This window comes from Opisthocomus hoazin, chromosome 2, assembly GCF_030867145.1.
Source record: "Opisthocomus hoazin isolate bOpiHoa1 chromosome 2, bOpiHoa1.hap1, whole genome shotgun sequence".
NCBI lineage: Eukaryota > Metazoa > Chordata > Aves > Opisthocomiformes > Opisthocomidae > Opisthocomus > Opisthocomus hoazin.
In genome coordinates, this window is record NC_134415.1 from 128,177,902 (window position 1) to 128,196,875 (window position 18,974).

At 41.0% G+C, this 18,974-nt stretch overlaps 1 protein-coding gene across 1 annotated transcript in view; it reads right to left on the minus strand.

The window, feature by feature from the left end:
* The window catches only part of PKHD1 (PKHD1 ciliary IPT domain containing fibrocystin/polyductin), a 277,151-nt gene that overhangs the window by 138,367 nt on the left and 119,810 nt on the right, over positions 1-18,974 (minus strand). Inside the window, exons 38-42 of the mRNA XM_075414995.1 lie at positions 11,149-11,356; positions 10,027-10,184; positions 8,230-8,424; positions 7,044-7,169; positions 4,203-4,336 (exon numbers count right to left, since the gene is read on the minus strand). Coding sequence (XP_075271110.1) covers positions 4,203-4,336; positions 7,044-7,169; positions 8,230-8,424; positions 10,027-10,184; positions 11,149-11,356 — 821 coding nt within the window. The remainder of the gene's footprint in view (positions 1-4,202; positions 4,337-7,043; positions 7,170-8,229; positions 8,425-10,026; positions 10,185-11,148; positions 11,357-18,974) is intronic.

Sequence of the window (18,974 nt, forward strand, 5' to 3'; positions counted from 1 at the left end):
ACTAGGAGTTTGGTACTACTCTGTAGCAAGTGAGTTATGTGGGTTATATACAGTGGGTTAGGAGCTTTCCTAGGGTTTTCTTTTTCTAGGGAAAAAACCTGCTTTTATTTGCTTCATCTGGACAGCAGCCAAACCTAGATAGTTTTGGATGCTGTCCACACAGTGATGTTTCCATGTGCACAACTGGGCATGGTCCCTCTCACCTGTCTCAGATGTGTAAAAATTCGATGCTGAAGCAAACCTAAGCTCCCTTTCCATGAAAAAAAAAAGTCATAGGCATGTCCAGAGGGCAATTCTTCTCGTCTGTCCTTAGATAAGATTAATGGCTGTGTGGAGCTATCTAGTTCTCTAAGGGGAGTCTGAGAAGAGCTTCTTTGCAGCTAAAAGAAGAGCTTGTTCTCTGAGATGGGGACTGACACCCACCATTGCTTTTCATAGGTCACCAGACCGTGTTAAAACACTGATGACTTTTTGGTCCCTGATGGTCCAAATCAAAGCCAAGCCTGGTGACCTAAACCTGAAACTGTCCATATACCAATTACTTTCTTCTGACCCATCCAAGTGTGTTCCCCGCAGTCGTGATCTCTGACATCTGTCAAGCAACAGTCAATGCCCAAAGCACCGCTTTCTCTATCCCCTGGTACAATGTTGCTTTTTCTGAAAGCGCAGACACAGACCCTTTTCCTCTAACAAAATACTTCTACAGTCCAGTCACACTATTTCCAGGATCTTTTACTTGCGACTCCAATCGTGCATTCTACAGATGATTCATAAGGAAAAAACCTGCATATTTATGCAGCCAGATAGTGGCTGGAGGGCAGGGGTTTTAGGCAAGCAGGGAATTTTGTGTGGAAATCAATTCTTTCTGGAAGTCAGTATATTACGAATGTCCATGCAACCAAAATTCCAGAGAGAAATTACCTCCCTGAGCATGCCAAATACCTGGAGGTATGCATCACAAGTCAGTAAAATACAGTGGCTGACGTTTTAAGTGTCTCTTAACCGTACACCACTACTAATCTAAATATTTCATGAATTTCTTTTAGATAGCTGGGCCTCAAATTATTGACCGTAAAGATGACATTAAAGCTCTTGAGAGTGTGCCCTGCACTGCTCCCCCAGTTTCAGAACCTGGCAGTATGTGAGGAGTACCCCCAATGGCCTCTTTTCAATGTGTTCTCACCCTGCAGAAGGCTTTAGAAAAGATCTTGGTAGGGATGAAATCATGAGAAACAAAGGACACCAAACTGATGCAGGTTCACCTCTTTGGTACTGTGGAGAATGGCTGGGTTGGGTGATAATGGCAAATAAATTAAATAAATGCATTTATCCACAGCATGACCCTCAGTCACTCCTCCGACATGGAAACATGTGCTGATCTCCATCCTGTTCATTCATTTAATCTGTTTCCCAGCCCTCATCATCATGGCAAGAAAGGAAAGGGAGGATGTTTGTTGAAATTCTTAAATCCAGTCTGTACGTTGTTGTGCATGAGCACTGCATGCTGGCTCTGGGATTGGAGGGCATTGAATGTTTACAAATAGGAAGTTACTGCAAAAGTTGCAAGACTCACTGGGCCCAAAAGAACCAAAAGAAGAAGATAAAAAATTACTTTTTTTTTCCCCTGCACACAAAAATAAAAGCAGGGACATAGGGCATGCACTTCAGTGACAAAAGAGCCAATACCAAAGAGGGGCATCTTCAGTTCCTCATGCTAATAGCATTTAAAAGTCAAGAAAACAGCTTGCTAATGAAATTGTCTTATGACATTAACAAGTGGCAACCAAGGCTTCCATACTTCATTAAAAAAAAAACACTAACCTTGTAATAATCATTTTGTACTTATAACATATGAGTACAAAATTTTAGCTAACACCCTGATTCACAAATGCATTTAGGAGCTTAAGATGAATGGAAACCAGTGGGAATTGGTTCTCTAAATGTCTTTGTAGGCTCAGATTTGAGTGACTGCTGTGTTCCAATTTCAGCACTGTTTAGGAGACCTCTGATTTTCACAGAAATTTAAGCTCTTCAGTCACCAATGCAAATTCAGGCTGCCAAGTAAATTGAGTAGTTACGAAAATATTATCACAGGACTCACTGTGGAAAGCTTAACCCATCATGCACAGGAGATATAATACAGTCTGGACCTAAAGCTCTGTGTGTCTGTCTTAGCTGTAATCCTTGTCTTAAAGACAGTAGCCTCTAAATTTAAAATTAGTAGCTGAAAGATGGCAATCTGAAAACAAAAAGCAAAGAAACACAAAACCCAACAATGACCTAACCCTAAAATCTAAAGGAGGAAATTTCTATTCCATGCCATGGACTGGAAACCAGGCAGTGGGAAGATGAGTCTTTCCCTTTCAGCCTTCAAACTCCCTATTAATTAAGACTATAAATGCATAAAAAGCAATATCCTGTTCTTGAGCAATATGACCGTATCAAAGGTGCTGAATCTCCGTAGCACCATGATGCTGGTGCTGGACCAGTATCCCTTGCATTTAGTGATTACCATACTAAGAAAAAGTCCACAGGAAACAGGTGTTTTCCTTGAAAAAGTGTGACTTTTTCTCTTAATATCCATGTCCTTTCATGCCTTCTGCTGAACACTGCTTGGTACTGTAGAATAGTAAGTGCAGTTAATAATAATTTCAAGCTAGGCAACTTCTTCATGTTTTCCTTTTGCTGCTGTAACGCCTCAAATCTCCCAGTTTGAGAGACTGCCGACAATGAGGTTTATCAGCAACCCTTCAAGGGCCATCTGCTACTCTGCCTTGAGTAGCACATCTCTGGAGAGCAGCCTTAACCCTGACGTTTGGGTACACAGGCACAGATGCAGCTTTGGGCATATCTACGAAGACATCTGAACCAAGAGAGCTAAACAAATGTGCTGAAAACCAAACACAGTCAGTTCACGCGTACCCATAGAGATAACTGCAGCAAACCTTTTCAAAAGCTGAGCCATCGGCGATCAAGTAGACAGCTCCAGGGTAAGTCAGTGCATGATAGTACAAAACTGTGTTTAGTGGAGCTGAAATTCATATGATTCTGTCTAGTTGTTGTATTTTTTAACCATATTCGATGGTCCTAAAAATGATAAATATGCCCTTGGGGGAACTGCAGAAAAGTCCTCTCCTTCTTCCTAAGCACTATTATCTTCATACTAACACAAGAAACGTGTTGGTCTCTTTTTCACCTTCAAATTGAGGTGCAATTCTTTCCTCTTGGAACAGAAGCCCAGGGGGAAATTAGGTCTTCACCTACACTTAATAATTGGTTTGGTTTCTGTGGGTTTGCAGTAGAACAGGTCAGGATTTTTTTTTTTTTTTATGAAAATGTGCATTTGTCACAATTGAAACTGTGGTAAGAAAGGTCGATTTCAGTGGAATTCCAGACTTCAAATTGTTGGGAAGGAGAACTGGTTTGAGATCACTTAATTGCTCAAAAACCATATTTTTTTTTCCATGAAACACTTAAAAGTGACTCTTTATCCTGAAATATGACTTCAATAAGACAAAAAATATGTATGAACTAAAAGAAAGTATCAGAGAATTAGTGAGTAAAAGGACTTTTACTGAGCTCAGCTTTTTGATGTGAGGCTTGTTAGTCTGTTAGCTCTTTAACAGTTTGATATTTATCACTATTTGGAATAGAGAAGCTTGTTTTCTTTTAAAATCATTATCATTTGCTTAGGACAGGGAATGCATTCTCCTAGCCTCCTTCTCATCCTGGAATGCAAATCTTGGACTGTACGTACTTTGCCATTTTAAATCCACAGAGGCACATCTGATATTGTTGAATTTTAAAGTGTTTGCCGTTAGTCCACTAAAAATGAGATTTTTTTTTTATAATGACAAAAGTAGGAAAAAATTCTAGAGAAGCTGATCCTAAACTTTTTTCCAGTTTTTATGAATCCATGAATATTAGAAAACAGAACTTTTTAAAGTATCCTAGGATGAAGGATCTCACTGCAATATTTCATTTCACTGTGCAGTAAAATTTTCAGTAACAATACATTTGTCCGTGAATATAATTTATTTTGCAATATGCGCTTGTTTTAATATCCCAACACAGGCACAGTTAATGGCAGCTCAGCCAAGAAGCAAATGTTGTGTATATGATCTCCCAGGTAAAAGGTTCCATATCTTTCTGAGATCTTTGATTAGAAAGGAAATGTTACATATTATACCTGAACTTCTTACCTTGATGTGGTTGGCAGGAGCCCTGATGTAGATCCCTGCTGGTGACAGTGTCTCAAGGTTGGATAAACCCTCTGTTCCAGAAAGGCCAATCATTATGTTGTTACTGACTCTGTTCCCCTCTTCCAGTCCCTCTCCTTTTGATATAAAAAAAAAAAAAAAAGAGGAGAAAAAAAAGAAAAAAGACAAAGAGAAAAAAAAAAAGAAGAAAAAACAGAAATGTAAATATAGCTGGAAACCCTCTATTATGCAAGTCACAGGACTTGCTGGGTTTTGTCCTGCCTGCTTTGCTGGCATGGCTCACCTGGGAATTGGCTTTCTCTCTCAACTGTCCCTGGGTAAAACACTGTTTGCAAAGCACTTAGAAACCTGTGTGTAACACATGGCAGAAGATAGCTATGAGCCGGTCATAGACAGCCATGACTGCTCAACACAGTGGTGCACAGCATGGAAAGCAGAAGGCTGCATGCTTTAGAAACCTCAGGAGGCCACAAGCAAGACCTGATCAACATTGTAAATACAATGAAAAACCAGTTTCTGCCACAACGAGCTTACACTCTAATGAGACAAAAACAATCAGGGAAAGGAATATTACAATACATAATCTAGAAGGAGGCAATATTCTACAAAGAAAGACCATTATTCTGCAATTCAATATGAACAAGGCCCTCTACCGGGTGTTATATTTGAATATGACACAAGCCATACTGTACGGCACATTTACAGAGCAAAAGAATAAATGGAATATGATAAAGCATATTTACTGTTGGAAAAAGAAAGATTCAGAGTGGGGAAGAGGCTCAACCTCTGCGCACACAGGCATGCTTCTGGCAGTACTAGAATTCAAAGTCATATCTATATCTCCTGTGTCTCCATCCACTGCCCTTCTTACACGTAAGAAAATTTCTAAACAGACTTCAAATCACCTGGTGCAATTCTGCACAAAAGTAGGGGGTTTTCCCCCTTAAGCAATGAAGTATGAGAAGAAAAACGTAAAATCAATCAAAAAATTGATCACACAACTCAGAGTCATGGGGCACCCCAGATCTAGTAAAAGTATTGAAGTAGGGAGAAAAAAAAAGAAAGAACTATCCTTTTAAACCACACTATAAAGAAATATGTAACCTAATGGCAAAAAGTGCACAGCTGCACACAGGTCAAGCCCAGATAAGGACATATCAGTATAAATGTCCCTGCTCTGGTGTTTTGGAAGCATAAAGCAAAGTGGATCTTCTCTGTTTGGCCCACTTCAGGAGCAAATTAGATCTATTTTGCTTTGTTTATCAAACATCAATTATTATCTTCAGCTATACCTGCTGAAGTTTTATTCCAAATATAGATCCCTTCCACGATCATCACTACCCCAAATGTAAGCCACTTTCTAGGGAAAGATATGTGCTTTAGTTTTGAGGATGGCATAATTATTTTTAGCCTTCCTCTCAGTCTTTTGAGCCTTTCTTCATTTTTGGAACAAGATCCGTTTAGGAAATATTTCCTTTTTAGGCTGTATTTAGTACAAACAATGTCACTACCAGAGCACAAACAGAATCCTAAAGCATTCATTTTGGCAGCCATATAGCTTTTTGAGGTGGCATAAAAGGTCTTGGCTTCCAAGCTGAGACTTGGTTTGTCAATTAATTTTAAGCCCAGAGCGACTTTTTATGACTGTCTTGCAAAGCCCGTGAAAACAAGGGGTTTAGATTAAATCACTGAGGGAGTCCAATTCTGGAGCTGCAAATAGCCAGCTGTAATAAATATTCCTTCAGAGGCAACAAAATGATACATAAATTCATCCATCAGACCCTCTGGAGCTGCTGACAGTGAAGTCATCAAAGACATCTTGGGGATAAGGTGTATTCAGGCTGAAACTTCAGTGGAAACATTCAGCTCAGCCCAGAGTCCTTTAACTTGGACACATGTCCTGACACGAGTGAGCCAAAGCGTGCCGGCAGGTTGGAGATTTTGTTCTGCTTCACCATGGCTATGAGCACTCCGTGCATCACCTTGGGCAAGTCATTGCATCTCTCTGAGCCAGCTCGCTCTGTCTGCAAGATGTGTACGATCACTCTCATTTTATAGGTCTCCTCTCTTTAAATGGTAGTCTATCACTTCTCATTATGTTTATATACAGGACCTAGCATAGGGACTCGCCATGTCTGTGGAGCTGCAGGATTAGGTTCGAAAGCTTTTTTCCCCCCTCTGTTTTTCTTTAAAACGGTCATTTTTACCCCATCTCTGATGGAAAACAAAAATCGAGCTGTATCTTTAGGTATTCAGGCAACATGAGATCCCAGCAGAAGATGCTGCAAGTCAGTCTCCTGATGGTTAGTTAGGAGAAATATTTTGTTGTTTAACATTTTTGTTGCTCCGAGCTCCAATTTATTGAAGTGCTAAATCCTCTGCTTAACTTTTAACATATGCTTTCACTCCATTATCTTCAATGTCAAATGACTGAAGTTAAAGGTAAGTATGCTCTTAAATGCCTCACTGAACTGGGGTCTTAAATCTTGCATAATGGTGTTCTTCCAAAGATAGATAAATCAATCCCCTAAAAATAAATCTCCTTCCTCTTGTACACTGAAAAAAAAGGCATCCAGACCAACTGAAGACTGACCTGAAGAATCAGCGTATGGTCAAACGGAAGTAGCTGCTAGGAGTTGTATGTAGAATTGTGAGAGCTTTACTCCAGATTCACCAATACCAGAAAATGTGGAAGATGTGATTAAAATCCTCAGGGTGCAATTAAGGATCTGCCATTCTTTCCTCCAAAGATATTTTCATGCAGAAGATAATCAGCACATGTTGCTGTTACATGTAATATAGGTATTTTCCAGCTTCACTTACCCAGGAGAATCCCATGGCCTGAAATGTTGTAGAAGACATTACCATCCACACTGAGATTTGAGATCCCGGTCAGACGGAGTCCTTGGCCAAAGGAGTCCAAAACACAACAGCCACGTATGTAAGAGTCTGGAAAGAAAGGAATGCTGTGAGCAAGAAGCGCACTGCAGCTTGAAGGTTGGGAGAGCTTTGTATCAGCTCCTCATCCTTCGATGTGCAATAAATCATTCTGGCTCCAGTGAGACTGCTCTGTTGCAACTGCCCTCTCTTATTCCCCTGGCAGATCTTTGCCAACAGGCAGGCATTACTGAGACAGCCACGGTAGAGAAGAGGGGCCCTGACTGCAGAAATAGGTTAGTGGAGGTGGCCCACTGTGTGAGGACAGAGGAAGAGATCCAGTGAAAGGAGAGGGTAAAATCTCAAGAGTGAAGTATGTTATGAGCTCAGGCAGTTGAATGATTGACATGTACTCAAGGCGAGGAGGAACATTTAAGGAAGGCAGTGAGGGCACGGCAGGTATCTTGTACACCTTGTCTAGCCAGGCATGGTGACCTACCCACTGTACACCAGGATCATGGCCAGCGCTGCTTTCTGCCACCAGGAAGCGTAAATCCTCACTTGGTGATGAAGAAGGCATAGGGAAGGTGTAAGTGTGGGTTAGCTGGAGGGGGAAGTCCCATCCAGTACCCTTAAAACATTATATGAGCCCACCTGACTCTGTCCTATCACCACCAGTCTTCAAAGCCCTCATTGCCACTTCCACAGATATGAATTTTACACTTATCAGTGACAAAGACAAAAGAACTTAATATGTTCATTAATATATATAATTAAATTTTGGCCTCTGCTACTGCTCAGCCCTGAGCCACCTCTGGGCTCACTCACATGACACTGGTGCATTCATTTCCAGAGTTAGAAGTAGCACGCCAGCTCGGAGGTGTGGCGTAAAAAAGCAATACTACTTTAGGACAAGCTGTCCAGAGATGCAAAGGAACTAAATCAGCTTAAAGCACCCCATTAAGTTTAACCTGGTCTTAGACTACTGGTGAGGTTTGCTTGCATTTACATATCCAATTTGTCAACTGATCCGAGAGATGAGCAGGCGTTTGAGGACATTTGCTCTAGCTTTGGGCAGAAAGATGTGGACATTTGAAATTGTTCGGGCCCACCTCCATTGCAGCCGTCTCACCTGGCATCTGCGTGTTGCCAACAACCGTCAGGGCACTGCAGTGCTGCCGAAACACTTGGCCCATGTGGCGGAACTGGACTCCCTCCACCCAGAGCCGACTCGTCTCTTCCTGGAGGGCCTCCACAACCACGATGGCCCCCAGGTCCCGAGACCCCAGCTGCCTCTCGCTTCGCTTGTAGAGACACCTGGAGCCACCTAGAATACAACCTGGTGGTAACTGTCAGTGTTACTTCTCCACAGTGACCATGGGATGTGCAGAGTGCCCCAAGAAATGTCATGAGATCTACCACAATGAGTCAGTGAGACGCTATCTCCAGTAGCGATCTTAAACATGGGCCCTAAGACAAATAGCCATGGGCAAGCATATTTGGTACTCCCACTAAATACTCTCATGGTTCCTTCCCTAAGAGTCTGGACGTTTTTAGAGGAAAATGTATGAAAACCAGCAGGAAGCTGTGGCAGTTTTATGTCTGGGAAAGTTCCTTGTGTTCAATTTTAAATAGTCCTATGCATGGGGAAGATGGATTTGACCTTGATTTACCTTGGGTGAGGATCTTGAAAAGGGGATTGGGCACAGATATACTGAACAAAACTGAATTGAGAACATTTTGAAATTTCTTTAGAACTCTTGCTCTCCCAAATCTCTCTGCAGATGAATGGGGAGCTGTTACTACTCAGAGTCTGAAGACAAGCAAAGTAAATCATAGGGCTGGGGATGGCATCGACATTCCTGAAGGACATCCTTCGGTGGGTCTGTTCTTAGGATATTTTGGGACAAGGGAATTCAGGCTACAAATGTACAAATTGGGCTTCTTAGGTGGAGGGGTAGCAGGGATCTCAAATTCCAGCACTTCCTGCTTATGCTCAGTACTGCCCATTTTTCTTTTAAAGAAGTTAAATTAACCACAAAGAACACTCTCTCTCATCTTCTGGTGACTTCTCTGAGAAATCCTCCTATCCTTTAACGCAAATAAAAACCTCAAACAGATAGCACATTTCAGAGACTGTATTTATGAGTTCCACAGAAAATGGATCATAAATCCGTGAGTAATATAAGCAGTTGGCTGCTGGATATCAAATGAAGTCGTGTCACAGTCTGAAAGCCCAAGGCATTATATTTTTAAAGGAAACCTTACACCTGGGTTTCCAGATAACCTAACTCTCCTCAAATTCTAATCACTGTGTCTGATTCTGCTTCCTCATCAGCTGGTGTAAATCAGGAAGTCACCTGTCAAACTTCATGGTGTTTCATACACATAAAACTAAAGGAGAACTGAGACACCTAGCATTGTTTCACCAGTGTTACTATATGCTACAGGAAACGATTACCCATTTATTTTTTGTGGTATCCCTAAGCACTAAATGACGTCTCAGTGTTTTACATTCAGGAGTACTAACAACATTGGCCTGTTTCGTTTTTCCTTCTTCTTAAAGTGACTAGATAGTAAACACAATTAAAAATTTAATATATTATGTACACTGAAACATGTTTTCAGAAGATACTTTCTTTTCTACACCCTTAGGCTCAGGCAAAACTAAAAGGTCTTTCCCAAGATGGCTTGAAAAAACAATGTGAAAATAATACATCTGAGATATTCCAATGAAATGCAGTTCAACTCCTGAGACTTCACACTTCAATGTCAAACAATATTTGGAAAGATAAATTCGCTTTCCTGGCATTGGTACGTCTCAGTTATCCTGTTAAGAAAGAGTTCTAACACACAGTGATACAACAATATGATTTTAATGGAGCAATTTTCCTCCTCAGCACCTTTCTGTGAGAAAAGACCTCCTCACCTCTTGCAACACCTGCTTTTACACACTCTCTGAGGTGTGATATCCTCTCCATCGTGACATTTCCTTGAACAACAACCCTTCTGCTAATCAGTGCCACCACAGCACTCAAAGTCAGACCTTGGCTGTTCTCCCATCCCTCTCCAACACTGTGGGAGTACCTAAGGAAAGACACAGAAAAGGCACAAAGGCATCTACACCTGTCAGATGACAGCAATGATGTTTACCCTAAGCTTATGACTGCAGCTGCCCAAATTCAGAGCTGGTTTCTGTTCTCTTCTCACTATGGACACTGGCACATCCAATGTCTGCATATGTGGGCTACATATATTTTTCCTTGGCTGATGTTTGTTTTCATCTTTCTGTCTCTCCAGCTCACAAATATTCCTTATGTATGTTTACAACAAAATATTTCAGCCTGTCAATTTTCTTCCCAAAACATATTTGGGTGAAAACCATCAGTACTTTCTTCCTGCAGCCCCAAATTATTTCTGAAAATGACACCATTCATCTTCCTGGACATTGGAGTGGGGTTGCCTCCCAAATAGATAACACCTTTCAACATGGAGGCTCCAGGTGATGATGAAAAGAAGTGCAGTTTGCCCAAAGTCTCCAGGCAGAGAAGACAGAGAGAGCACAAGGCAGTGAAAGTACTTTTCACTGTAAATATGGCAGCAGTATTTTCAAACTGAAGTAACTCACTTTGGGTATGTTGTTAATCAGCTGAAGTAAATCAATAAAGAAAGGAGGGGTTTTACTTTTTTTTACGTCAGACACTTTTTGTGAAAAAAAAATGCACTTTCTCAAGGAACTAACTATGCAGGAAATTTCTTTGTCAGCTCTATACTGATGCACTGGACTATAGTGACCATCGCTGTTTTCTGCTTCAAAGGTTTTCTGAGTTCATGGTTACGATACAGAATTTAAACGTAGTCAGAAACATTCAGGATTGAAAGTCTGCTAGCTTTAGGGGGAATGAGGAACTGAAATATCTCTGTTATCCTTTGTTAAAGGGATTTATATAGTAATTATTTCCCACAGGAAACAACAAATCCTCACTTTGACCAGCTTTTCCCCTGGTTTGGCCCTCTGCTATAGAAATCCCCTTGGACCTTGAAAGGATACCTGAGTGGTGACCTAAGGTACAGCTCTGTGCTGTTCACAGACTCAATAACAGCCATTTCTTCTTGCTGCTGTGCATCTCCAAGGCCTGTCCTTCCCACCACAATTTCATCACCAGGTTGCCAGTCAACAGGTTGCTGGAGCACTAATTGTCTGTCGTTAACATGAGCTGATGATTTCAAGCGTGTGAAAGCTACTTTGGGCATCCAGCCTGAAAAAAACAAAAGTAATAAATATTAAAAAGCAAGTCAATCAACATAAAAGAACAGGAGCAGCATGCTTAGAAAACACTATCTCACTTGGATCATCCCACAGTCATTCATTTATTTTTGATGATGTGTAGGAGAGACAGGATTAATGCTACAAAACAGGATTTGTGTACATCTGCTTGGATCAGAAATGCAGTGCTTTCCAAATGACATTTTCATTTTATATATTTTGTCTTTTTAGGTCACAAAAAGTTGAAAAAACATGCTGGAAAGAAGTTTCTTCAAGAGGTGGTGAGAGCTGAAGTTCGGTTTCATTCCCCCAATCTGACTTCCCTAGGTGAGAAACACCCTCTTCTTAAGCACACTTTATAACCAATGGAGAAAAGGAGTCTCTGCAAGGACCATAATCCTTCTCTGAGTGCAAAAAGCATTTTGAATTATCAGATTCCCCAGTCAATTGTCCAAAATGACGTGCAGTGAATCTAGGCAGACAAGTGACTTGCACTCACAAAACCGTGCTTCTGTTTGTAACTTTTAAGTGGCTTGTGAAAGACAAATATCACCATTTTCAAACACTTGTAAGAGTGGCTACTGATTGCTCAGCTAACAGCATGAGGTCATTTTGACACTGTCTCCAGCGGAGGATCTAAAAAGAGAGGTCATTCTTTTGAAATCTTGGCTTAGGTGGTTTACCCGGTCACACAATGCAACCAATGGTCTCCAAAATCAACCACAATTCTAAACTGGCTAGCGTGCAATCAGCCTACTTTCAAACAGTTGACAAAAACCAATCAAATAAAAAAAATGCTGATGGTCCTTTTTACCATTCGATAAGTATGGTGGAGACTTGACATCTGATTGAGTCAGCATAAGATTATGTGATGATGGAAACGGTATTTTACAGATGCCTAAGAAAGTATCTCAAGCTGTTTCCAGAGCTAGGAAAACTCTGCAGGTAAAAAGTCTCCCCCATGGGTGGTGTTTCTCAAGGAGTCTCCCACAGCTGAAGCTGGGTAGAGGAGAATAAAACCTGGAGATCCCAAGGAAGTGTACGGCAACCCCTAACACGAAAAAATGTAGTCCTTTTTTTCTTTTCAAATAAAGCCTTTTTGGTTGTTGAAAAATGATTTCTCACCTAAAAAAATATTTTGTCATTTTTATCAGATCTTGGTCAATGCATTATTTAAAAAATCATTTGTGAGGGAGTTAAAGAAACTCCCTCATTTTTCACTTTTTTCCACATCAATTTTCCTTTAAAATTAACAGAAGTAAAAACATCAAAAAGCCAATATGTTTCTTTTTTCAAAAAAGGAATAAATGTTACATGTACTATTTTCAATGTTGTAACTTTGGGGACTTTTTCCTAGAAAATGTGAATCACAGAAAATGCTGCTGAAACATATTCTTGGTGATGCCTTAGTCTGCCTAGACCTGGAAATGTGTTTCCAACTTTAAGGTGAGGTGAAGATCATGTAACAGCACTAGGGGTGGAGATGGGATACAGGTTTGGGAAGCAATGTATGGCTCAGCACAACTGCAGGATGAAGAAGACCCCTCCCTACATCAGCAACCTTAAGCCACCACGGGAAGGCATTAGCAAGGTTGCAACTGCAGTTTCCCAAATTCCCTCCTCTTCAGTGGATGTCTTGCAGAGTCTGTGTACATAAAGTCCCAGCAATGAAACATCTGGCCATTTCACCCTCCCTTCTTCACTTCATGAAGTTTTCATTAGCTCTTGACATTTTTTTTTTCCCTAGCAGGCTTTGGAACAGATTGGTCCAGTGAGATCCAACACACTGAACACCATCAGGGGAGAGTATGTGCCTCACATCCCCCTCCCCCCCCCTTTAGTATATTTTTCCTTCCCTCCTGTACGTAGATCATAATTTACCTTTAGCCCACAGCAAGTTACTGTCCTCCCTGGTTGTGCTATAGAAAACTAATAACACCAGAACTCACTGAGAGTAGAGGTTGCATCCAGTAAATCATTTTCAAATTATTTTAAGCAAGGTTCTCTCTCTCCATATCCTGTTTCACTTTCTTGTTGCTTACACTTTTGTGCTCCAATTCTTTCCTTAATGAAGATGGAAATAAGGGGTAGCACCTCCAAGTCAGTAAATTCACAGAAGAATGAGAGAAGGAAGAATCAAGTCTTTATAGTCTGCCTTCTTGAAGTAGATTTGAGCACCACCCCTGTGTGTCAATGATGGACATCTAAATCTAGCTGAGATACATCTGGCTTATTATCTTTTCTTTTTTCTTAAACAAGACTTGAAATTTCTCGTCTTACAGCCATCTCCCAGACATCCATCATTTAACACGCTTCAGTTCATATCATGGAACTGTTTTGGAATGCATCAAATGGATTTCCTTCAGATTAAAATAATGCAGAAGCTGCAGTCCAGTAGGAGATATAATACCCTTCAGATGCTAATGGAATAAGAATAGAATGACTCTATAGTAGCCTCTAAAACATGTACAGTGCAGACCCTGCGTCCTCAGCACCTAGATCAATTGCTCTACAGATGTGCTTCTATTGGGCCACACTGGTTTCAGATGTTGACGTAGCCAAAGCCCACCTTGCACCTTTCATGAGCACAGACATCAGATTTTACCCTGTGATACCTCATCCTCATCACAATTTTAGCCAGCTCACAAAAACTCTCTCGATATCAGCCTGCATGCATTCTTTTACTAGCAGCAGTCTCATCATCTTTATTCATTTACCTTCTTTCATTGAGTGATCCTCGTGAATTTTTAGGACTCGCATAAAAGCGAACGACTGACAGCAGCCATCTGCATGTTGAGCAGCACACAATTTTTCTCCAGCTCTGGACATTTTGTTTATAGTACTGATTTGTGTGCATGTGTTAATGCGTGTGTTTGCATGCATCTGTGGCCAGACACAGAAATGACTCCCATTGTGTACATCTGTCACACACATACTGCAACAACACTGCTGGGCAACAACTCTTGTCATTAAGAGGTGCAAACAACCATTCTGCGTTCAAACTATGCTCTAATGAGAAAGGTTTGTTTCAGGCTTTTTTCCACTTTGAAGCTCTGAAACAAAAATCTTTAAGAAAAACCTTTTCAAGCTTTTTTCTTCTAAGAGTACTCAAAGTATCCAAATATCCCCTACCTTATTTTGCTTTTATTAAAAACATTTTTTTATTTCTTACTGTGCTCTTCTAGCCTCCCATTCTGTCTCTCACATTTTCTTTTACCTTTTTCCTGATGATTTAAGTGGGGTATTTCTTTGTATGTCAGATCTACTTCCAATTTCTGATACTTTTAGTACATTTTCACTGTGGAGGGAAAAACAGTCTATTGGATTCCTCTTTTGTTGCTTCCCATCTATATTCCCACTTACAGCAACACCCACCGGTCAGATTCTCCTCTACCCTAAGCAGCATGAATGACACACAGGGTTTGGTCAGTGATACTTTTCTTGTCAATTCACCAAGGAGGGACCATAGCTGAAGGTTCTTTGCTTTAACTATAACTTTTTTCTTTTTTTTTTTGAGGTGTTTAAAAAACATGTAGATGTGGCACTTTGGAATATGGTTTAGTAGGCTTGGTGGTGTTGGGTGGATGGTGGGACTTGATAATCTCAGAGGTCTTTTCCAACCCGTGATTCTATGATTCTATGCTATTCCTAACCCTATGGCTTTGATGGGAACCTATCATATGCCCACACAGAAATGTACTACATTGCTGTTTAAAATCACCCATTCCCTTTTCTAACACAAATTTACAGCTGGTAACTCTAAAATTTCACTTCTTTTTTTTTTGAAAGTAAGTGCAACATTGCAACCTGTATCTCACATAGTTCCACTTACAGGAAAACACGAAATCCCCATGTTCTACACCTTCAGTATCCAACACATTTGAATTAAGATAGCTTGAAAAAGAACATAACGCCCATGATGCCCCTTACTCACTATCACCAGTGCTGTCTGCAGTTGAATTGACTGAGTTTGGAGACTGTGCGTGGGTTTCAGATGCCTAAGCTTCTTATTTTGGATGGAAAATTTGTCTCTAGCTATTGTTCCAGAAAGGATAGGTCCCATGTCCTATCTGCCAGACCCACACAAATACCTTGAACACTATAGGCTGTCTGAAATAATCCTTTATATTAACAGCCAGGTAAATGAACAGCCAAACAATGGCAGACAGTCAAATCAAATTGCTCTGTTTTTTGAAGCAGTTCCCAGGCTTCTGCTCATTTACCAAGGGTCAGCTGGTTGGATAGGGTACACCACTTTTCAGAGGCACTCCTACACCCAGCTTCTAAATGAAGAGGTGAAATGAGCTGATGAATAACTCAGGAGGGAATGAGGTCCAGCTGGGAGACAACCTTCACTTCCCAGAATTCTTCTCCATCTTCTCTCCTTCAGAGAACCAATGGGGTCTCTATAAAGACCATGAATACCTGCAGAGGGTTCCCTGGAATGAAGACCCCTGTGCCTGCACTCTGTCTGCAGGACTCCCCTTTGGAGGCTCAGAGCCCTTGTGCTTGTTTTCCTTTGAAAACTAACTCCACTTCAGATGAAACATGCAGGGTTCATAAAATAACATTCAGTGATTGGGACTGAACTGTGCAACAGGTAAAAAAATAACTTGTTTGAAAGTAGAAGATTTAAAAGACCAATAGCAGTATATTTAAATTATTTCTTTCCCAAAAAAAGTACTGCAAGCAGAAACACTCAAAAGTACTGAAAAATAGATGAATCTGTGTAACTCCTTAATTATTGAATTCATTTTTAATAATTAACTAAGCTCCGATTAGGAAAAAAACACATCTTGATATCTAAAGCAGAAGTGCCTTTACATTAAAGGGACAGGACAGAGCCTTTAGACTCCAAACACTATTGCAGGCAAAGAAAGAACTGAACACTTTACTGAAGGACTTGACAGAATCTTCCTTAAATACTAAGCAGAGCAGAATCATGTTATCAAATGGCAACCCAGAAATGCAAGGGACTTGAAAACAAATTCCAAAGTGAATTATTCAGAAATCATATCTGAACCTCTCGGCACCAGGACCCTGGTTTATGCTTCCTGTTGGAAGCATGATGTGAACATGTAGCCTTGTATAGACATGGCAAAATTATTAAGAGCAAGGAAATGATGATGTGTGCAATGCCACTCTCTTTTCTATGTCAAGTAGAAAAGAAGAAAAACTGTATAAACTTAATTTCTTACAGCCCCTACTATAAAAGAGTTTCTAAATCCATGTAGGATGCTATATGACTTCACTAACTGATTTCACCTAGTCCTAAGTGGTTCATCCAGAGATGAGATTTTGACCTTTACAGGAATGCCTCAGAATCACATCAAAATTCAGCAAACTCAGCAAGGTATGTTAGGGCAGACTTCTCTCCAGAGTTACAAACAAGTCTGTCTACAGTAGGCAAAGTGCTTAAGTACAGACTTAACATCGGAGCAACCCAAATGAGTGAGTTATTTAACTGACTTGCTTCAATTTGGCATAGCCATACACACTAAATTACTATTTTTAACAGTGTTTCCAAAAAAAAAATCTGAGCAATCTGATGCTTTTACACCTGTAGATTGTACTGGGTGTTGTAGGTTTAGATAAATTAGGTCATTATTTACATTCCTCCAATAACAAAACACATGAATGCTTCCAGGTGTACATTGAGTGCCTCCATGGGTGTCAAAAATTTAAAATGGGTATTGGAGAGCTATCTCTGATCAGCCAGCTCTGAAAGCAGAAACTTTGGAAACACTGAGAAAATAGTGACTATATTGTAGGGAGAGGCATCTGTAAGCTAGTTAATTGGGAGAAAACTCCTTAAATCAATGTGAAAAATAGGCTCCTAGGGAGCCTACACACTTCAGTCACCTTCTGGAGGAGTTTATCTGTCCCATGAAAGGCACAGGACAGTTGCCTCTTAACTCAGGCAAGAGGATTGCCCCAAAGTGGTTCAGAAAATCTTTAGTGGCCAAGGAGCCTTGGAAACTCCATCTGTCCTGACTGGTGGCTGCCTCCACAAAGCTACCAGTTTCCTCAGGTCTCAATGGGTGCACAGACCTGTGCTCCCCTGATCACTGCTTCCGTCCTCTCATTTTTAACCCTGAGCACATGTCCAGAGCAGAAAAGGAGAGAGGGAGAGACAAAAAAGCAGTAGTATTGATCTCAGCTGAGAAAGGCTGCTCTTAATCCCACTCCTCGTCCTGGTGGGAAATTTTGCTTCAGACAAAATAAGATCTTTAAAGTCTCTGTTTGTCAGACTGGACAGTTATGAAGTGTGGAAGCATTCATTTTACCAATTCCTTACACATTTATGAAAAAAATCAACTCCTGCCCATTGCCTTAAAACATCTTCCATCTTCTACCAGAAGAGACACTTGGATTGACACTGGTCACCAAAGGATGTGCATAGTTTGTCATCTATTATTTGTATTAAAGTAAGGCCTACCACACTAGATACTCCACACACACAGACAGCTAGGGCCAGACGTAATGGGAGTCTCTCCACTGGATATAGACAAGTCCTACCACTGCACTCACTGATCTGAGGAGCCCATACTGGGTGCTTCACTTCATGAAAGCATGGGTGAGGACTCCACAAGACAAAGTTACTAATCTCATTGTACACAAAGAAAGGTGGGGAGGAGATGCAGAAGGGCTAAGAGGATTGTTTAGGGTTATTCAAGTATCTGGGATAAAGCTGGAAAGCGCATTTCCTCTGAGCCAGCCCAGTTTCTCAAAAACCAAGCTTCCCATTCCAGCTGAGAATGACCTAACACATCTGAAAACCAACACAGACTCCTGTTAGCGTTTTCAGTTACTACTCACTCTTCAGATAGTACCTCCAGAGGCAGGTGGCTGAATTGCATCAACATGAATGTCTCACACCATTTTACAAGAGGGGAAATTGAATCAGTTCAAACAAATAAACTGAAAAGTGACTAGCTTGCCCTGGTCTCAGAAGCAGATCAAAATGAAAAAAAGGAGGTCAGAGACCCTAAGTCACCCCCAGCTGTCTGCCAGGACGCCATGAGATGTTGATGCTGTTATTACCTTGTGTTACTTACCTCCCATTCTCTGGGAGACCACTTTCCAGATAACAACTCTCCTTTGAACTGAGAGTGTCCCCTTAAATTCCAGCCCTTTTTCAGTCTCCAGCAGCCACTGCCTGCACACTTCTCTTCCTGTTGATCCACCACTTCTTTCTCTTCAGCTTCTTATAGCTCTTGTCCTTCACCTCTCCTAATCTCTCCTAGAGGATGATTTCAGCCAATGCATAAATCTCACAGCCTTGCCCATTCTCATCGTTCCTTCAAATCTGTTCCCTTCCTCCTTTCTGTATCTCAGTCTGATGACACATCTCCCAGACTACTGTATCTCTTCCTCTCATCGCTTCTGGAATGTATGGGGCGTGGGCAGAGAAAAATGACTCATCATCTGGTTCTCCATTTGATTTGTGAAGGCTTGTGGCTTGACCAGGCAACCTTAGGCAGTGTGATTTTTTCAGCCTGCTTTGCCCAAGCGCTCAATTAATCTATCCACAGATTCAGCCTTCATGTCTCTTTTGATGCTTCCAGGTCTTCCTGTCAGGTTCTGCTGCATAGGTCCTACTGCATGGT